Source organism: Gavia stellata, chromosome 5 (assembly GCF_030936135.1).
Source record: "Gavia stellata isolate bGavSte3 chromosome 5, bGavSte3.hap2, whole genome shotgun sequence".
NCBI classification, from domain to species: Eukaryota; Metazoa; Chordata; class Aves; order Gaviiformes; family Gaviidae; genus Gavia; species Gavia stellata.
Window position 1 is genome coordinate 15,229,179 of NC_082598.1, and position 22,285 is coordinate 15,251,463.

Genomic DNA, 22,285 nt, shown 5'->3' on the forward strand with positions numbered 1-22,285 from the left:
CCCACCCTCTTGTTTTCGCGTGGTGAGCGGCTGCGGGGCAGCTCCTGCTCTCTTCACCCGGCGGAAACAGCCTGTGACTCCCACAGCATCACTAAACGAGGCTGGTGTGGGGAATTTGTCCCGGTGACAGCTGGGGGGGGGGGGGGGGGGGGGGCGCCGCGTGTGTGCCTTAAGTTATTGAGAGGACAGGCCTTTAGCTTTGCTTGGAAAACACCATATTTATAAGTAGGGATTGAGTCCGCTGTAGTAACCTCTTGCAACAGAGGCTATGCAGGTCTTCTGGTCCTTGATTTCCTCCTTTTATAGAGATGTTGGGAAGGCACTTCTGTCTGCAGTCAGTATTTCCCTGAAGATCAGTCTTAACCTCATCCCTTAAACATTTATGATTATGTTATAATTATTAATGTCTGGGGCATATTCCCATGGTTTTATGCCGTTCAACTTAAGATATTGCTGAGATGCTTTACAAACTGCAAGTTTATCTCAAGAGTTGTCCCCTGAGGACAAGTTGGATGTCCGCTTAAATTAACATGGACAGCAAGCTGTAAGGAGAACTACATACTAGCCTTCACATCTCCTATATAACTTTGGATAAATGATATTTTTCTCTCCTAATGCTACTAATATATATCATGAGTATACCATCAGTTCTGCATGATACAGCAAGGCAAAGCATTTATATCTAAGTGGCAGAAACTCCTGAAATGGGTACTGGATTATGCATTTGTTCCTTTAACTTGCCTCATTCATAAAGTGAGTTAGTTTTTTCATATCAAACAGGGAAAAAAGCATCAGGATAGATGGGTATGACAGGACTGCCTTGCACAGCATGTGAATATAGTATATAGTAATAGCAATGCTCTTGGTATGTTCTTTGCCAATTGACCTGTGAAACAAGCATGGGAAGCCCTGTGGGGTTCTCCTTTGGGGGTTGGGAGAAATGGGGGGGGGGGGGGTGGGGAAGAGAAATAAAGCTTTAGAGTCTCAAATGCAGAAAGAATCAGCATTGCAGTACAGGGGTATAGAGGCTTTCATGCAGACAGGTGTAAGGCATTTCAGGATGAAAGGATGCTGAAATTTCCCAAGAACCTGTCTTGAGTTGGCTTATGTAGCCACTCTGCTTAAGGAATGTGGAAGGCAGCACACAACTATGCTGGGATTACTGTAAGAGGTTTCTGTACTTTTCACTTCTGCACTAAACAGATTTGGGTTTTTCCCTTGTCCAGTGTGTGGCTTGATAGACATTTTCCTTGAATGATTGCCACATGCCCAGTAAAAAGCAAATTAATAATAAAACAGATTTTTTTTTTCACCTGTTTGGATTTTTCAGAAATAAATGAATCTGTATGTATTTATTATGTCAATATTTCATGCTGAAGACAAAATAAAGATTCTACATTTGCCCTAAGATGTTTTTGTGCACCAAAGCTGTATTATCTTTTATGTACATTAATAAAATCTTACGTGCCCAGAATCATGTTTACATTTTTTCAACTACATTAGTTCATAGAAGATATTTTCTCTCCCTGCAAGGGTTACCTTTGTAGTTTCTTAAAGCACTGACCTCTGCTCACATCCTAAGACTTTTAGTATAAATTTGATAATGACTTGAAATGATGTAGCTAATGTATTATAGATATCTCATTCATTAACTTCTCATAAATATCCAAGTAATGGCCTAGGCTTAGAAGTAGCAAGTATCCCTGCGGAGACACTAGTGAAAAATGTGGAGTCAGAGTTCAGAAGCGATTTTTCTTATTTTTTTAGGTGCCTCAAGTATTTAAAATGCTAGAAATTCAAATCCTGAAGTAGACTGGTAAGGCTCAGCACGGTGCTCCTGGAGCTTCCATTTTTCAGATCGTAGTGGGGGATGGAATTGATGAATTGTTACTTTTCCCTACTTGACTTAGTTTTTATTAACTTGGTTAGCAAGTCTTAGCAATTATCTCATGTTTCCACAACCATCCTTGCACTTTGGCAGAGTTTTGGGGTTTTTTTTGAATGAAGAGTTCCAGCCAACTCAAGCTGCAAGTGTTCAGCCTCTTGGGGAATCACAGCCAACTCATATTTGGTGGCAGATTTATTTGTAATAGTTGAAGAAGTTACTGCTCCCAGCTGTCGTGTGGCTTTTCTCTTGAATGACTATGTGGGGATCTGCCAATGTCAGTTTACATCAGCATATCTGTGGAGAGGGTAGTCTTTGGCAGAGGGTGGGCAGCAAGTGCTAACTGCTTCATTCCGCCATATTAAATCTGCCAGAAAAGTCTGCCACGCCTGGGCTGATGCTTGGTACAAATTAAGACATTTCTGAGTATTTTGGAAAGCCAAGTTTCACCACGTCTTTTTCAAGAGTGTGAATGTGCCACCTGCTAGAGTATGTGCTTCATCTTTATAGCATTAATTACGTAGCGAAGACATGGACACTATATTAGGTTGCTTTAGAGAATGCCCAAATGTTATTATTTTCTTAGTTGATCACAGACACATAGAGTGGCTTGTAAAATATGTAATGATCAATTTCTATTCCAGAAGGTTCATAACCTGCAGTCTCAGTTCTCCAGGCATGTAGATGTTTACCATTAGGCATGTGATATCAAAGATGTTGTTCACATACTTAGAGTTGAATACTGACATTATGCTTAAGGCTCTGGGCCAGCATTAAGATAACAATATGCATAAATGACAACATTGTGTGAGGAAGGTGTGTGGACTTAAGGCTGGACTTCAGACCATTAGCTACGGAAGTAATGAAAAATCAAAGATTATGGTGTTGCATTGCTCAGCACATGGAATTTCTAAAATTAATTGCAACTTTTCACAGTTATTTAGCTTTATTTACCGTTCTCCTTAGCTCACTGACAAATATGACTTGAATACTAATGAAAAAACGCCCCTTAAATTTGCAAGTCAGCAGTATAGCCCCAGGCACATGTTAACAAGTCCTTAGAAAGTATTTCACAGTCTTTTCATATTTCCACATCACTTAGCATAGCATTGCATTTATACACAAGTTTTGTCTGATGCTGAGTAGCCATCAGCTTTTCTAAAAGGAATGTTAAATAAAACACTTCTTTGTGCTGTGTTTTTTTTTCCAGACTGCAGCTGGTGTATCTCCATGTGTTGAGGTCTAAATGGTGAAAACTGCTCCCAAACAGTTAAACAGAAATGAAACAAGAATTTTGAAATGAGAATTCATGTTACACATCATATCTGCTGCAATTATGACAAGACTTCAGAAAGCCAGATGTCAATATGTAGGTGCTTTAGATATCATATATTATTAATAAAATATTTATTACAGATACCAATAAGATAAATACTCTGGTTTGTGCCCTAAGAAATACTGAATTTTGATTCCTGTCAGCCTCCTGTGGGGTCAGTGTCAGAATGCTGATCGTCAAATCATTGAAAAAAGATAGACCGTGATGAATATTTTCTGACCCTGATACACTGAAATACACTGAAAGCTAAAAAAATACTACAGTTTGAGTTAACACTTTCATAGAAATACTATAGCAACATGATCATGCAATATATAAAAATGTAAACATGCTAAGAATTAGGGTGAAATTTTGGTTTCACTGACCTTTGTATGGTCAGAATTTGTTCCAGACGATGAAGATCAAGTTCCCTGTAGTTTAAGAGAATTTCATTCCGGGTTGCTGCAGTCCTGCACTTGTGCTTTCTGCAGGTCACACCTTATTCCCCCGTCCCTTGTTCAGGTACTGGCACTCGTGTGTTCCCATTCCTAGCTCGGAGACCTGAACTGGGCCAAACCAAATGAAATTTTTGCCAGGTTGGTTTTCAATAAAGTTAACATCCCGTAACAGTCCCTGTTTCACGGGACTGTTAAATGAGCTCAGGGCTTGGTGCAAAGGGTCAGGAATGTGTGAGAGGAAGGTTGCAAAATCAACAATCCAGGTTTAGATTAGCTTCAGAGCTGTTACAGAGATAAAACTTAGTTGTTTCTCTCTTTTACAGTTTCTTAGCTTTGTCAGAGAGCCAAGGGAAAAATCTGAGGGAAAGCTTGAGTGTCATGAGACAATTGGAATAATAACCACTTGTGCATGTCACATGCCCCAGCAGTAAGAAACGGTTGCAGAAGCCCTGTCTCTCTATGACCGCTGTGTGTTGAAAAGTGTGGGAGCCCTAAAAAGCCGATAAAAAGTAAAGGCTGTTGACACTTTAGGCTGAGGATCATGTATGGACCTTTCTGGAAAGGCCAAAGTTCTGTGCTCTTTTCCAAGATACATAACGTTAATCTCAGATGCTCTGAGGTACAGGGTTATCTATTAAGATACTGTTGTTGGTCCCCCTTCTCCAGAAGCTACGTCCCTCTTTATGTTTGAATCAATACAGCTTTACTTGGAGCTATTAGTAATACAAGGATATAACCTTGTTACACTAAAGTCTACCTCAACAAAGGTAGTTTTTGTCAGTAACATTGACAAAAATGTAAAGGTGTATCTCTAGTACTCTCAGCTGTGTAAGGGAAAGGAAAAGGATATGGAAAGTTTTGGAAAAAAGAAAATAAATAAACCTGTTGTGTCAACCCACTCTGTGTTTTCACCAGTAATATAGCATTCTGTTTCGGACATCTTGTCAGGAAATGTATCAGAAATAATCTGAGGAGATGACAAAATAATTAACAACTAGGGGGAAGGAAGGCGTTTTGATACATGATCAAGTTAAATTGCACGGAAATACAGCACAGGAATATAAAAGTGAATTTCAGAGGGATAGGCAGTTGCAAGTGGTCCACAGGGAGGCAGTTGGATCCTTTTCACCCTCTTAAGGGGACAGTCGTTGAAATTAAGAGGCAATTGATTTAGAGGTGATAGAAGGAGTGTTGTGTAATTAACCGATGGAATTCTTTGCCACAGGCTAACTTCCAGTCAAATTCCTTCACTGAATTCAGTCACTTAAAAAGCTAACACTGAAGATGATATATACATTAGAATACTATCTGTAATTACCTTAAGTAAGAAGAAAAACAATTGTTTTCCTGATTAAAGGCATAAAGTATACACCACCTGGAAGTAGGTGTAAATTCCCCCATGTGAAACATTACTTGAATGTATTGTGGAGGTTTTATGTCTTAGAGCATATAGCTTTAACTGGTGTCTACAACATGATATAGGTTATGGGCTAGTCTATTTTACTCTATTAAAAATTACCCTGACTGAAACAGATGAGATCATGATCTTTTGTAATGGAGGCTTGGGAAACCATATATATTTATACCTCCATATTTCACAATAGCCTAAACTAAATTCAATGAGGCAATTGCCAAAATTGTTGAGCAGTTAAAGCTCCCCTCTTCCTAACAAGCTTAAGTGGCATAAAAAAGGATCTTTATTACATCTGGGATTACAAAACAGAGTTGTCATGTAATGGAACAGATTATACATTTGTTACAATGGCTGCTACGCTGTAGATACTCTGGTGTTAGCAATGTTTCCACATGTCCTGCCATGCGCAGGAGAAGCCTACCTGTGTTACTCCTAACAACAAAAGGAAAACATAGTTTCTAAAACAGGCAAGCTTTTGTTCTTCCCAGAGATGTTTTATACACTGTCTGTAGTGAGACATAGCTACATAGTCCTTTCTAAATGCTCATTCTTGATTTGGTCTGACAAGAAAGGCTATAGTATTTGATTACAGTGCTGTTATCAACATGAGGAGAAATGTGAAAGTATATTGGAGACAAATAAAAATCCTTGAAATTTCTCATCATACAAAGAGTTTTAGCTATTTAAAAAAAGAATTAAGACTATTATGGCCAAACATAGACTTTTAAAAAATGCATTGGCTTCCAGCTGTCACTCATGTACCTGGGATACCTCTGAGGGCTAGGCAGTGTCCTTCATTTGCTGATGCTCTTGATGCCGTATATGGGATTCAGATTTGACATGAGCATTTTATTTTGGGTCATGATGCTCTTTCCTACATGGCTTTGCAGCTGGTGATCGGTCGCTCCATTTATAGTTGTCACGTTTCACTGGTGGTCTAGTCTCTGCTCCCTGTAGCATGCCACTAATGCCACTGGTAAAAGCCAAAATAATTTTGACTGCCATGTGACATTGCACACTGTAAGATACAGCTCTCCGTGATGCAGTGGCTCTCCTGTGCCACTCAGTGTAATTGCCTGGATTCAGTGTGCTATGATTTTTAACAGCTTGAATCCAAACTAAAATTGTCAAAGCTGAGCATGTTAAGGAATGCTGTTTAGGCCTCTAAAAAAGTTTGCCTCATTGTCAGGTGTAGTGAATACATGCATGTTCCTTCACCTCCATTAAGGGGGGTGTGTGTGTGTGTGTGTATGTGGGTGCCACCATAAAAATCAGTCCTATAATAGAAACAGCTTAAAGTAATTACCTTGAGTCAGCCACATTTCAAAGTGTTGATCTTCAGCCTTCTGATGGTAGCTTGTATATAGTTAAGGTTCCTATAGCATAGTTAATAACATAAGGAATATTTCTTACATCTTGAGGCATGAGAAGGTTCTTCCTCCTAACATTAGTATTAGTCCTGTACTGGAGATTAGATTGCTTTCCAAGAATTGGAATCATAACACAGTTTCTCCATTCTACATTAACAAGCTCTTTAGGAGTTGGGCTTTGTTCTCATTAGTAGAGCAGAACCGTACTCTTAATTAAGAAAATGAGGCAGACAAAGACTGACATATGCAAATTAGAAAGAAGCCTGGTAGGCAAGAGGAACAAAAAGAGGCAAAATACTTCAGAAAAGCAGTAGTGTCACAGAATAATTTATCTAACTACAGGGAACTACTGAAATGAGTGTGGTGAAGAAGGATTCGCATCAGAAGATGTGACCATGTATCCGGAAAAAGATGTAATCCAAAAAGCTTTACTTAGAGCTCTGGAAGAGGTACTGTCTCAACTCCAACATGTAAACCACCAAAACGTTCATTTATATGGGGGTTACTCAGTCTAGCAAAGGCAACTCTTAATTGTACAACATTTATGAGGACATACTTGAAACGAACTACAGCCATGTTGGTATTGTAACCAAAAATCGTAACCAAGGAAAGTCTCCAAACCAAATGATAGTTTAGAAAGCCGACATTGGTTTATTGCAGCGCTGGGTGCATGGGGGATTTTTCCTCCTAGCATGCGTACCTGCTTGAAATCATGACAAGTATTTAAACAGTTAACAAAGTTAGTTACGCCTACTGGTCCCACCCCTTAACTAACTATTGGTTAGTATCTTTCTTACTTCATCTTAAAGATACAGTTCTCTTTTAATTCACCACACATGCCCAGAGAGTAGGGGGCTTATTTGGGTTGGGGGCTTTTCTAGCTAGGAGGTGTGGTTTTCACATTATAATGAGGTAGGTCAGCCTTAGGGCACCCATTTGGGGCATTTCACTGACTTTGTTGTTTGGTAGGTAAACAACACCAAGTCTCAAAGTTGTATACCAGTTGGTATCAGGAGACCCAGAAGCTCCTCCAGGGTGCTATATCTCAGTATACTGTTTATCTCAAGGTAAACAACGTCAACGTAACCCAAAACAACCAGTCCAGTCACCACAGCCAGCCCATTTCAGGAAACCTAATGCATATTTCAGGTCATCTGATACAATATCTTCTTAACTTATCTGTACAAAGCTTGCACAAAGGGGTCTGTTCTTTGTATGCTAACTAAATTGTTTAAGTCTTTGGTATCAGTATCATCTTCCATGTAGTGAAAATTCAATTCTGAACTATTTAAGTAGCCTTCAGAGACCTTTGTTTTCCATGCTCTCTGAGCTTGATTTTTAAGTAAAGTCTGCCAAGATGACCCCACTGAAAGGGGCATCAGAGCTTCTTAACTGAGAAGCTCCTTAAGTGAGATTAGGTTAACTCCATTTGTGACCAATTTCTTAAATGACTATACTCGGGAGATTCAATGTGTTAAATGTCAGGAAACTCTTCCTACTGCATAGAAAGTAGTTCTAACATGGTACTAATCCAAAACCCAATATATTCAGTAAGAGTCTTTCCAATAACTTTAGGTCTGCAAAGTTCAAAGCTCTACAAATTTATTAGTTGCTAGGCAGAACAAAAAGAAATTTTTTTTTTCTATTTCAGAGGGCTTTAGTGTACGTGTGAAAAATGCAATGCTAAGTGGCAGAACAAAAATTAAATACAGTGTTGAAGTTTAACATGGGCTTCTTAGCTCTATTCGTCTGTGTTCAGGCATTTTGATAGAGTTGGTTTCTCTAACGGTGGAGTTATTCATGCTTTAAAAGTAGGTTGCTAAATATAGTTGATAATGATCCAAATTTCTCCTAGAATTTCTGGATCATATATAATGACTAGCTTTACCAGAGCCTAAAGAGCCAGAAGCTAAAATCAACACTGAACTGCCCAGAAAGCGATGGTGATCTGTCTACTATAGAAAGACAAAAGCTTAGATCCTTAAGGGAATTAATATCTAAATCCTGTTTAAATTGCCTTCTTTCCACTGAAACCACTGAGAATTATATCTTTAAATAGAAGTTAAAACCTAAATCTCTCTGTGGCGTTGCACCGAAGTCATCACCTGCAATATCTGTGTATATAATGGAATCACCATAGGGACATATTCAACTGTTTTATCAAGTCATCTATTGATTGTTGTGCAATCTGTGGGCATCTTTGGGCTACATAATAATTTAAAATGGAGGAAAACAGCTTTTGGAACAGTTTACATGTGAGATAAGATGTCTGTGAATTACTGTAGGCATACATCTCTTTTGGATCACCTCATGTTAGCCAGGTGTTACCATATATAAGGAAGAATTTTGAATTTTTAGGAAGAGAACTCTGATGTTGCTGAGGATTTTGGCATGATTGTTAATGATGGCGTGTCATCAGGCCTGTCCTTAGGCAGGAGGCTTAACAGCATTTACTGGCGGGGACGTAAGGTTGTCCAGTGGGCCTGTTTGTTAGATGACATCTCATTAAAAAGGAAAAATTCTAGAAATGATTGAGTTTGTGACACAGAGCAGTTCCTGTAGATGCTCACATCTTCACTTCTGTCATGGCAAAACCATGCAGAATCACCAGCTTACTGAGAGGAACGCACTATAGTAATGGTAACAATTATTTTAAGCGGGAATTAATAAAAAATTGGTCTGCTGATTTCAAGAGTCACCTCAATTAAATGAAATATATCAAAAAAGGAGATACATGTGCCAATAATGCCTTATCACATGTTTATCCCTAAGTATCTTCTAAAAAATAGAGTAGACTGAATGGCAGTTGCTTGTGTATGGGTTTTTTTCCTACAGGTTAAACTAAATCCTCTTCAGAGAAAGAGAGCTTTTGTTTTTCACCCTTTGGTCCTCACTTGATCCCTGCTTTAGAAAGTTTAGATGGTGAGCAGCCCTGTGCTGTTATTTGGCATGTACAAATGTCATTTGCTCTGATCCTGACAACTTCCTCTAGAGAACAGGGAGAGAGCAGACAATCCCGGTGATGAGAGACAGTTAAATGAGACATACCTATTAAAAAAAAAAAACAGCTTCAACTACTGAGTAAAGCAGGGGAGTCAGGACATAAATCTGTTTTTATGTAAACTCACTATAAAAAAAAATGTCCAGCTCTTGTAAGGCTCTGTGAGATCCCCTGATGAAAGACTTTTCATAAATGCAGAGTTATAATATGAAGTAAGCTGTCAAGAAATATTGTTATGCCATAGAGATCACAGGCATCCCATGAAAGAAGGAGGTGTGACATATCATTCAGAAGCCTTTGTGAACCTGGTGTGGCTCTTGCTAGACTGGCAGAGCTTACCTGGGCTGGCAGAGAGCATGAGTGGCATGCTGTGATTGACCCTAAAACGCATCCAGAGTTTCCATGTTACTGAGTGAGGGACTGACCTGAATGTTTCTCTAACTTACTTTAGTTACTTGATAACAAAAAGTTTTTGTTATTGGATAAAAACATGATTAATTGATGTTGTTGAAGCTGGTTATTATTATCCCTGTCTGCCATGCTAATGTTAGGAAGAGGAAACACTTTCATGGCTGTTTCTCCTGGAGCACTCTCTACTGGATTGATGTGGCTTGCCTTGCCAGTCACACCAGAACATGGCTATACTGCAGCAATTACGGTGTGCATATTTTGGTGTGCACAATTTTGATGTGCATGTTTTCCAAGCGATCTTTATAAGAGATAAAAATGTGTTCATCCTGGTTGTTTCGTTAGAGTGGTTCAGGTGTATAGGAAAGTAAAATTAAAAGGCTGTTTGTGAGATCTGATTAATCTCCTAGTGCTTAAAATACTTTTTAAGTTAAGACACAACATACATGACAAAGGACGCTATCATATTAATTTCAGTAGAATACTACCTAAAATAAAATGTCAACTCTTCTCCAGTTCTTCGGCCTCCTTTCTGCACAGGTCAACCTTCTGTATTCACAAGAAGTGTCTGACTTAAAAGCTACTACATATTTGTCTTAGCCCAAAACCGAGTTAATCTGTGATGAAGTTTTTGAAAGAACTCAGCATTAGCTTTAGTGTCAAAGGCAGTCGTCTTTGTACTTTTGACTTCACAAGGAGAAGGACTGGGCATTTTTAAAACACTACTAATTACCAAGAAAGGTCTTGGTATGTGTCCTTCCAAGAGACTCTAGAGAATGTTTTCTTGCCAGATTTTTAGAATTTGAATTAGAGTTAAGTGTTTTGCAAGAGCTGTTGGTTTACTTAATATATGATGTTAATAGTTGTGACTGTTAAAAGCAAAGCTAAAGGAACAAACAAAAAATTCCAGGTTCATAGTTTGCTTTTAGCCTCTAATAGTTAAAGTTAAGTAGTAGTTAAGAAATGCCATCCTCATTAAAAACATAACGTGGGTTTATAAAGAAACTGAAGAGAAACACAGATAATGTTCTAGATTAGTAAATCCCAACTGTCAAAAAGTCAGTACCAAAGAATATGGTTATCTGAGGTGAAAGATTGCTTTGCTTGAAAGACTGGCTCTTCAGACATGAAAAAGCCTTGGTAGCTTGAATACTGACTGCTTTCATTTTAATTATCGTAGCTGTTTTGAAACAATCTACAAAATACAGTCGTTTGTCATACTGGATTACCTCTCAGAAGTGTGTGCAAACCATTCATTCATCAGAAGTGCTATGAAATGTGTCATCACCATCCCTGAATCCTTATTTAACAGCTTTGGGGCTGCTGTCTATACGTGCCATGCAATACACTGACTGCTCTGTCTGCTTGTCCATTTGCAGGTTGGCCTGTCTGTCTCTTGAAGAACTCTGCAGTTTCACTGCAAGGTTATGCATGACTATGACTGCTTTCTGAGTGCCACACCTTTCTGGAACCTGAAAAGCAAACTATGCTGTTCACCTTTCAGTAACATTAGTTAAACATTGGGTTTCCATGGGATGATACAACAGTAGCATAAATAATAATAAATTTCAGTTAGTGCCCGTTGCCTCTTATCCTGTCAGTGGGCACCACTGAAAATAGCTCCATCCTCCTTACACCCTCCCTTCCGATATTTATATAGACTGGTAAGATCCCACTGAGCCTTCTCTCCTCCAGGCTGAACAGTCCCAGCTCTCTCAGCCTTTCCTCACAGAAGAGATGGTCCAGTCCCTTCATCATCTCAGTGGTCCCTCTCTGGACTTTCTCCAGTCTGTCCATGTCTCTCTTGTACTAGGGAGCCCAGAAATGGATGCAGCACTCCAGATGTGTCCCAGTCAATCCTGAGTAGAGGAGAAGGACCATGTCCCTCGACCTGCTGGGAGTGCTCTAATGCAGTCCAGGACAGAATAGAATAGACTATTTCAGTTGGAAGGGACCTACAACGATCACCTAGTCCAACTGCCTGAGCACCTGAGGGCTGAGCCAAAGTTAAAGCATGTTATTAAGGGCATTGTCCCAATGCCTCTTAGACACTGACAGGCTTGGGGCATTGACAACCTCTCTGGCAAGCCTGTTCCAGTGTTTGACCAGCCTCTCAGTAAAGAAATGCTTCCTAATGTCCAGTCAAAACCTCCCCTGGCACAGTTTGAACCATTCCCATGCATCCTATCACTGGATACCAGGGAGAAGAGATCAGCACCTCCTTCTGCACTTCCCCTCCTCAGGAGCTGTAGAGAGCAAGGAGGTCGCCCCTCAGCCTCCTTTTCTCCAAACTAGGCAAGCCCAGACTCGTTAGCCACTCCTCATGAGACTTTCCTTCCAGCCCTTTCACCAGCTTTGTTGCTCTCCTCTGGACGCAATTCAAGTACCTGAACATCCTTCTTAAATTGTGGGGCCCAGAACTGCACACAGTACTCAAGGTGAGGCCGCACCAGTGCTCAACACAGCGGGACAATCGCCTCTTTTGACCAGCTGGTTGTGCTGTGTTTGATGCACCCCAGGATGCAGGTTGCCCTCTCGGCTGCCAGGGCACACTGCTGACTCGTCTTGAGCCTGCTGTTGACCAGCACCCCCAGATCCCGTCCTGCAGCGTTTCATGACCACTGTGGCCAACACAGCCACCTACCATCGCATCTCCCACGAGTCCTTCTCTATTCACAAAGAGCAACTCTAGGAGGGCATCTTTCCCAGTTGGCTCACTGAGTACTTGTGACAAGAAGTTATCTCCTACAAACGTCAAGAATTTCCAAGACCTGCTCGTCGCAGGAGTATGGTATTCCCAGCTGATGCCTGGGAGGTTGAAATCTCCCACGAGGACAAGGGCTACCGATCCAGAAATTTCTCCAAATTGCCTATAGAAGAACTCATCAGTGCTTACATTCTGGCTGGGCGATGGGTAGCAGACACCCACTACAACATCTCCTTTGTTTTCCCTCCCCCTAATCCCTACCCAGAGGCTCCCAACCGCATCACCACTAACTGTAAGGGTTGTACAAGCAAACCTCTGCCTTGCATACAGCGCGACACCTCCAGCACGCCTGCCCAGCCTATCCCTCCTGAACGGCCTGTAGCCCTCCATCCCAGCACTCCAATCGTGGGACTCCTTCCACCAACTTTAGAGCACCCTCAGCGTCAGGACGTGCTTTCTTGTGTTCAGATGGAATTTCAAGTTTTCTCGTTGGTGCCCATTGGTTCTTGTCCTGACAGGGCTCACTACTGAGAAAGGTCTGGCTCCCTTGCCCTCGTTCCCTCCCATCCGGTGTGCAAGCACAGAGGCATCTTGCCCTTGAAATGGAAGCAGAGCAGAAGACTGGAAAAGAAAGGAAAAAGGGATCAGGGGAAGCATTCTGTTTTGGTCCTACTTACTTACCTCAAAATGCTGCCCCGCTGCTTCTGCATCTGAGCAGGTAGCAAGCTGCTAGCTGCCCACATTCCCCAACAAAGTGTTGCACAGACACTCACAGACAGAGGGTTGGTTAAAAGAAGCTAATTTATTGTCATCTTTGCATCGCATAACGGTCCCAGAGGGAATCAACTCTTTCCAACAAGACAGGTGGTCCCATCCTGCTACAGGTGGTAACAGAAGCCTCAGCTGCAATGGCATCTTCAGCTGGACCGGCGGAGATTCCCCAAACTCTACTTATGCTGAGCTGCTCTTGGGCGGTATCATCTCCATGCCTAGTTTGCTCACATCTGCGGGACAGACTCCCCAGGCAGTCTCTGGGATGAGCAGATTCTCTGCCCCAGTGTCTGAAATTGTCCCCTGGGTCCCACCAGTGTGAGAGGAAAGCAGTTCCTCAGGGTCACAGGCATGGGTGGAAAAGCCTGTGACCACCAGGGTATGGGTGCAGAGCTGCAGACCTCTGAGGTGGAAATTGTGCTGCTGGGTGTGCTTCGCCGTGAGTCTGAAAAGCGGCGTCTCGACAACAGCGCAGCTCTCCAGTCATGGTGCGCTGCTGGCGAAGCTGGCCTCTGCCTGCTCAAGGCTCAGGTAGGCGTCTGAGCTGCCTTGCTGCACTGCAAAAATCATCTCAGCGCAGATGTTCATCTCGGAGGTGCTTGTCAGCTGGAACCTGCAGGACTGGGAGGAGGGCAGCACCGTTAGCTGGCAGTGGTGCGACTGAGGCAAAAGCGGCCAGGCTGATCTCACCAACAGTTGGACCCAGCCGGCGACTTTCTCCACGTCTAAGTAGGAGCGTGTGCAGAGGGTGCGTAGGAAGTACGAGCTCTGATCCGTCGGCAGCTTGTCGTCGGGGTGGTGGAGAGAGCACAGAATATCCCCCAGCAGCTGCTTCCTCGAGCACATGCACTCCAGCACCACGTGGATGCTGGAGCGCCTTGCTGGCAGCTGCCCCGTGGTGTCCAGCTCCAGGCTGAAAGAGTGCCCAGGGGGTGGCCGCAGGAACACGAGCAGGCGGTAGCCGATGCTGTCCTCCTGGACACTCCAGGCTTCATAGGTGCCGTTCATCCCCATGGCTGGGTGCATCTGCGGCATGGAAGTCCCCTGGCAAAACACTCGGCAGACACCAAGGAGGTCACCCACCAGCTCCTTCAGCACCTTGCACGTGCCCGGCAGGCCCCGTATTGGCGGTTGGGTGGACACAGCCAAAAAGCCGACACCATTGTGGGCACCACTGAGGTCTTCCTCCTCCTCCTCCTCGTCATCCTCCTCCTCGCTGCTGGAGCTGCCCTGCTCGCTGAAGCTGCCAGAGGCAAGCTTCATTTCCCTGGCCATCCAGCAGACGTTAGCGAGCAGGATCAGGAGCAGGGCTGGTGGAATAGTCCATAACGGCCATTGCTGCAGCACAGAAAGGAGCGTGGCTTCCTCCGCGGCCCTGCTCCGCTCCATCTCCTGCAGCAGCCGAGTCATCTCCTCATGCAGATACTCCTCACGCTGCTGCATCCTCTCGGCCGCGGCCACATCTATCTGCTGATCGTGCTTCAGCCCGTGCTGGACGGCCAGCACAGCCAGGACGAGGGCAATTGCCGCAACCATGGCCTGGAGGAAGTGGGAGAAAAGGGGGCTCAGCAGGGCTGTGTGGGAGGGTGCACGGGGCTGGGGGAGCGAGGCAAGAGCCGCCTGGAGCTGGGGGCCAGCAGGAGAAGGGGTGAGGGAGGTGGGAGGGAGCAAGGGCAGGGTTTGTCAGCACTGCAGGGATGGGAGCCGCGGGCTGTCCCAGAAAAGTGTTTGGGCACTGGTGTCGACAGGCTCGAAGGGGCCGCAGGCCCTGGTTGGAGACAGCATGGGGCCCACCCTGCCCCAGCCGCCCTGATGACCAGCTCCTGGCTGGGCTGTGCCCCGTGAAAGGGCAAGAGACACCCCAGTAGACTCTGCCGAGGCCCCATCCCTGACACCCAACAGCGTCCCACGCAGCCACGGGCACCCAGCACGTCCCCAAAGCCTCTCTGGGCACCGGCCACCGCTGAAGGCCCGAGCACCTCTGCCCCCAGCCCCGAGGGCGGTACCGCGGCCTGCCCTGAGGGGCTCGGCTCTCGCTCTGCCTTAGAAACCCCCTGGCCACCTGCCCCGTCCCCCATCCAGCCCAGCCTTCCCCCTGCATGCTGCACTCACCGATCGCCCAAGTGGAACTGCAGCGCGGCTGCCTGATGATGTCCCTGGGGACAGCTCCCATTGTGACCCGTCCCCTGTGCTGTCACAGCCACCAGAGCAGCATCCCCCAGCCGGCAAGCCCCACCCTTCGTCCCCACCGCCCCGCTCAGCGGGTCCTGGGCATCACACCAAGTACAAACCCTGCCGGCAGGAGCGAGCTCCCAGGGGCTCTCTTGACAAAGCTGGCGGACACCCCCAAAACGGTAATTGGAATTAAAATGGGGACTGTAGGTGGATGTCCCTGACGTACGTAGGGAGGCGCAAAGTCTTCTGGGCCAGGTGGCCTGACTCTGAGGGGTCTTGAAACGAGGAGATACGAGCCCCTGGGCAGAGACAAAACTCCTCCTCCCTCTTCTCCTCTTGGATTCCTCCTGCCGGGGCAGGACTTAGCCCTGCAAACCCTGACGATCAGGCCAAATGCAAACCGTGTCTCCGGTGCCAGTGGAAATGATCCCGCGGCTCCTGTCTCCAGCTACAAACCTGCCCCCCGCGAGGGCAAGCGAGGGGGCTGGAGAGGCCACGCCAGAGCCCGCATCTCGCGGCTCCCCTCAGGTTTGCCCGGTTCAGGAGACCCCCCTGTACACCACGCTGGAGCGCTCTGCTGCGGATCATGCCTCCCAGAAACGTGGCCTGTACTGCACGAGTGCACGCCTCGAGACCCGGACACCTCAAAAGCTTTCTTTAGCCTTGCTGCATATGTGCCAAGACTGACACGGCTGCCATGTTGCTGTCAGTTCAGCAGGTGCAGAACCGTACATCCGATGCGCCTCCTGTGCGAAGCTTTCTGGAGGCAAAAAGTGGGAGCATGCCCTGAAGTCTCTTTCTGTGCTGAGTCTCTCTTGTGGAGGTGGTGGGGACCTGAGGTCCCAAGTGGAGGGAACATGTCTTTGCTCTCTCTGCCTGTGACGGTAGGCAGGCCACCCAAAGGAATTCAAAGCGTGCACGTGTGAGAGAAGGTGACGTGGCCTGTGGATGTTTGACTCCTGCTCTGCCACCCTGTGAGATGGGTCGGCTCCCTTGTGCCGGCCTTTGTGCTTGTAGACGTGACTGTGCTCTCGGTGCCTTCGTGACACTGATGGGGGATGATGGCGTCTATCCCTGTGGCGGGATGGGACCTCTCCGTGGCAGGGCCTCTGTCCTTGCTGTGGTGGTGAGACATCAGTGTTCCAAAAGAGACTCTGTTTCCGAATGATGATGAGGGGGTGCAGGGGGGCAGGTGCCTGGTGCTGCAGGACACTCCTCCCTCCTGCGCCTGTCCTAGCTGTGCCTCCAGCTCTCAAGCTGCTGCTCTGCATTGGCTCGTGCCCAAGCCTCCCACCGGTGCAGCAAGCAGAGCATCCAGAGCCCCGCTCCACACTTGTGCTGCTTGTTCCCCGTGCAGAGGGCTCACCACTTGGAGACTGTGATGTCCACCTGCTCAGGGGTCGCCCCGAGGCAATGCTGTCAGCCTCCCAGGGGATGGTTTGCCCCAAGTTCACCTGGTGCAATGCCCCTGCTCAAGCACAGCCACCTAGAGCAGGCTGCCCAGGACCGTGTCCGGATGACTTTCGAAGGTTGGAGACTCCACAATCTCCCTGGGCAGCCCATGTGTATAGCATAGCATAGCACAGCATAGCGTAGCACAGAGTGTTTTCAGTTGGAAGGGACCTACAATGATCACCTAGTCCAACTGCCGGAGCACCTGAGGGCTGAGCCAAAGTTAAAGCATGTTATTAAGGGCATTGTCCCAATGCCTCTTAGACACTGACAGGCTTGGGGCATCGACAACCTCTCTGGCAAGCCTGTTCCAGTGTTTGACCAGCCTCTCAGTAAAGAAATGCTTCCTAATGTCCAGTCAAAACCTCCCCTGGCACAGCTTGAACCATTCCCATGCATCCTATCACTGGATACCAGGGAGAAGAGATCAGCACCTCCTTCTGCACTTCCCCTCCTCAGGAACTGTAGAGAGCAAGGAGGTCGCCCCTCAGCCTCCTTTTCTCCAAACTAGGCAAGCCCAGACTCCTTAGCCACTCCTCATGAGACTTTCCTTCCAGCCCTTTCACCAGCTTTGTTGCTCTCCTCTGGACGCAATTCAAGTACCTGAACATCCTTCTTAAATTGTGGGGCCCAGAACTGCACACAGTACTCAAGGTGAGGCCGCACCAGTGCTCAACACAGCGGGACAATCGCCTCTTTTGACCAGCTGGTTGTGCTGTGTTTGATGCACCCCAGGATGCAGGTTGCCCTCTCGGCTGCCAGGGCACACTGCTGACTCGTCTTGAGCCTGCTGTTGACCAGCACCCCCAGATCCCGTCCTGCAGCGTTTCATGACCACTGTGGCCAACACAGCCACCTACCATCGCATCTCCCACGAGTCCTTCTCTGTTCACAAAGAGCAACTCTAGGAGGGCATCTTTCCCAGTTGGCTCACTGAGTACTTGTGACAAGAAGTTATCTCCTACAAACGTCAAGAATTTCCAAGACCTGCTCGTCGCAGGAGTATGGTATTCCCAGCTGATGCCTGGGAGGTTGAAATCTCCCACGAGGACAAGGGCTACCGATCCAGAAATTTCTCCAAATTGCCTATAGAAGAACTCATCAGTGCTTACATTCTGGCTGGGCGATGGGTAGCAGACACCCACTACAACATCTCCTTTGTTTTCCCTCCCCCTAATCCCTACCCAGAGGCTCCCAACCGCATCACCACTAACTGTAAGGGTTGTACAAGCAAACCTCTGCCTTGCATACAGCGCGACACCTCCAGCACGCCTGCCCAGCCTATCCCTCCTGAACGGCCTGTAGCCCTCCATCCCAGCACTCCAATCGTGGGACTCCTTCCACCAACTTTAGAGCACCCTCAGCGTCAGGACGTGCTTTCTTGTGTTCAGATGGAATTTCAAGTTTTCTCGTTGGTGCCCATTGGTTCTTGTCCTGACAGGGCTCACTACTGAGAAAGGTCTGGCTCCCTTGCCCTCGTTCCCTCCCATCCGGTGTGCAAGCACAGAGGCATCTTGCCCTTGAAATGGAAGCAGAGCAGAAGACTGGAAAAGAAAGGAAAAAGGGATCAGGGGAAGCATTCTGTTTTGGTCCTACTTACTTACCTCAAAATGCTGCCCCGCTGCTTCTGCATCTGAGCAGGTAGCAAGCTGCTAGCTGCCCACATTCCCCAACAAAGTGTTGCACAGACACTCACAGACAGAGGGTTGGTTAAAAGAAGCTAATTTATTGTCATCTTTGCATCGCATAACGGTCCCAGAGGGAATCAACTCTTTCCAACAAGACAGGTGGTCCCATCCTGCTACAGGTGGTAACAGAAGCCTCAGCTGCAATGGCATCTTCAGCTGGACCGGCGGAGATTCCCCAAACTCTACTTATGCTGAGCTGCTCTTGGGCGGTATCATCTCCATGCCTAGTTTGCTCACATCTGCGGGACAGACTCCCCAGGCAGTCTCTGGGATGAGCAGATTCTCTGCCCCAGTGTCCAAAATTGTCCCCTGGGTCCCACCAGTGTGAGAGGAAAGCAGTTCCTCAGGGTCACAGGCATGGGTGGAAAAGCCTGTGACCACCAGGGTATGGGTGCAGAGCTGCAGACCTCTGAGGTGGAAATTGTGCTGCTGGGTGTGCTTCGCCGTGAGTCTGAAAAGCGGCGTCTCGACAACAGCGCAGCTCTCCAGTCATGGTGCGCTGCTGGCGAGGCTGGCCTCTGCCTGCTCAAGGCTCAGGTAGGCGTCTGAGCTGCCTTGCTGCACTGCAAAAATCATCTCAGCGCAGATGTTCATCTCGGAGGTGCTTGTCAGCTGGAACCTGCAGGACTGGGAGGAGGGCAGCACCGTTAGCTGGCAGTGGTGCGACTGAGGCAAAAGCGGCCAGGCTGATCTCACCAACAGTTGGACCCAGCCGGCGACTTTCTCCACGTCTAAGTAGGAGCGTGTGCAGAGGGTGCGTAGGAAGTACGAGCTCTGATCCGTCGGCAGCTTGTCGTCGGGGTGGTGGAGAGAGCACAGAATATCCCCCAGCAGCTGCTTCCTCGAGCACATGCACTCCAGCACCACGTGGATGCTGGAGCGCCTTGCTGGCAGCTGCCCCGTGGTGTCCAGCTTCAGGCTGAAAGAGTGCCCAGGGGGTGGCCGCAGGAACACGACCAGGCGGTAGCCGATGCTGTCCTCCTGGACACTCCAGGCTTCATAGGTGCCGTTCATCCCCATGGCTGGGTGCATCTGCGGCATGGAAGTCCCCTGGCAAAACACTCGGCAGACATCAAGGAGGTCACCCACCAGCTCCTTCAGTACCTTGCACGTGCCCGGCAGGCCCCGTATTGGCAGTTGGGTGGACACAGCCAAAGAGCCGACACCATTGTGTGCACCACTGAGGTCTTCCTCCTCCTCCTCCTCCTCGTCGTCCTCCTCCTCGCTGAAGCTGCCAGAGGCAAGCTTCATTTCCCTGGCCACCCAGCAGGCGCTAGCGAGCAGGAGCAGGGCTCCTGGAACAGTCCATAACGGCCACTGCTGCAGCACAGAAAGGAGCGTGGCTTCCTCCGCGGCCCTGCTCCGCTCAATCTCCTGCAGCAGCCGAGTCATCTCCTCATGCAGATACTCCTCACGCTGCTGCATCCTCTCGGCCGCGGCCGCATCTATCTGCTGATCGTGCTTCAGCCCGTGCTGGACGGCCAGCACAGCCAGGACGAGGGCAATTGCCGCAACCATGGCCTGGAGGAAGTGGGAGAAAAGGGGGCTCAGCAGGGCTGTGTGGGAGGGTGCACGGGGCTGGGGGAGCGAGGCAAGAGCCGCCTGGAGCTGGGGGCCAGCAGGAGAAGGGGTGAGGGAGGTGGGAGGGAGCAAGGGCAGGGTTTGTCAGCACTGCAGGGATGGGAGCCGCGGGCTGTCCCAGAAAAGTGTTTGGGCACTGGTGTCGACAGGCTCGAAGGGGCCGCAGGCCCTGGTTGGAGACAGCATGGGGCCCACCCTGCCCCAGCCGCCCTGATGACCAGCTCCTGGCTGGGCTGTGCCCCGTGAAAGGGCAAGAGACACCCCAGTAGACTCTGCCGAGGCCCCATCCCTGACACCCAACAGCGTCCCACGCAGCCACGGGCACCCAGCACGTCCCCAAAGCCTCTCTGGGCACCGGCCACCGCTGAAGGCCCGAGCACCTCTGCCCCCAGCCCCGAGGGCGGTACCGCGGCCTGCCCTGAGGGGCTCGGCTCTCGCTCTGCCTTAGAAACCCCCTGGCCACCTGCCCCGTCCCCCATCCAGCCCAGCCTTCCCCCTGCATGCTGCACTCACCGATCGCCCAAGTGGAACTGCAGCGCGGCTGCCTGATGATGTCCCTGGGGACAGCTCCCATTGTGACCCGTCCCCTGTGCTGTCACAGCCACCAGAGCAGCATCCCCCAGCCGGCAAGCCCCACCCTTCGTCCCCACCGCCCCGCTCAGCGGGTCCTGGGCATCACACCAAGTACAAACCCTGCCGGCAGGAGCGAGCTCCCAGGGGCTCTCTTGACAAAGCGGGCGGACACCCCCAAAACGGTAATTGGAATTAAAATGGGGACTGTAGGTGGATGTCCCTGACGTACGTAGGGAGGCGCAAAGTCTTCTGGGCCAGGTGGCCTGACTCTGAGGGGTCTTGAAACGAGGAGATACGAGCCCCTGGGCAGAGACAAAACTCCTCCTCCCTCTTCTCCGCTTGGATTCCTCCTGCCGGGGCAGGACTTAGCCCTGCAAACCCTGACGATCAGGCCAAATGCAAACCGTGTCTCTGGTGCCAGTGGAAATGATCCCGCGGCTCCTGTCTCCAGCTACAAACCTGCCCCCCGCGAGGGCAAGCGAGGGGGCTGGAGAGGCCACGCCAGAGCCCGCATCTCGCGGCTCCCCTCAGGTTTGCCCGGTTCAGGAGACCCCCCTGTACACCACGCTGGAGCGCTCTGCTGCGGATCATGCCTCCCAGAAACGTGGCCTGTACTGCACGAGTGCACGCCTCGAGACCCGGACACCTCAAAAGCTTTCTTTAGCCTTGCTGCATATGTGCCAAGACTGACACGGCTGCCATGTTGCTGTCAGTTCAGCAGGTGCAGAACCGTACATCCGATGCGCCTCCTGTGCGAAGCTTTCTGGAGGCAAAAAGTGGGAGCATGCCCTGAAGTCTCTTTCTGTGCTGAGTCTCTCTTGTGGAGGTGGTGGGGACCTGAGGTCCCAAGTGGAGGGAACATGTCTTTGCTCTCTCTGCCTGTGACGGTAGGCAGGCCACCCAAAGGAATTCAAAGCGTGCACGTGTGAGAGAAGGTGACGTGGCCTGTGGATGTTTGACTCCTGCTCTGCCACCCTGTGAGATGGGTCGGCTCCCTTGTGCCGGCCTTTGTGCTTGTAGACGTGACTGTGCTCTCGGTGCCTTCGTGACACTGATGGGGGATGATGGCGTCTATCCCTGTGGCGGGATGGGGCCTCTCCGTGGCAGGGCCTCTGTCCTTGCTGTGGTGGTGAGACATCAGTGTTCCAAAAGAGACTCTGTTTCCGAATGATGATGAGGGGGTGCAGGGGGGCAGGTGCCTGGTGCTGCAGGACGCTCCTCCCTCCTGCGCCTGCCCTAGCTGTGCCTCCAGCTCTCAAGCTGCTGCTCTGCATTGGCTCGTGCCCAAGCCTCCCACCAGTGCAGCAAGCAGAGCATCCAGAGCCCCGCTCCACACTTGTGCTGCTTGTTCCCCGTGCAGAGGGCTCACCACTTGGAGACTGTGATGTCCACCTGCTCAGGGGTCGCCCCGAGGCAATGCTGTCAGCCTCCCAGGGGATGGTTTGCCCCAAGTTCACCTGGTGCAATGCCCCTGCTCAAGCACAGCC

The 22,285-nt window shown here is 48.4% G+C and overlaps 1 protein-coding gene across 1 annotated transcript; it reads right to left on the reverse strand.

The window, feature by feature from the left end:
- Positions 1-19,133: 19,133 nt before the first annotated feature.
- LOC132317062 (inositol 1,4,5-trisphosphate receptor-interacting protein-like 1) lies at positions 19,134-20,162 on the reverse strand. The gene has a single exon (XM_059817882.1). The coding sequence runs from the start codon at positions 20,160-20,162 to the stop codon at positions 19,134-19,136; it is 1,029 nt and encodes a 342-aa protein (XP_059673865.1).
- Between the last annotated feature and the right edge of the window lie 2,123 nt (positions 20,163-22,285).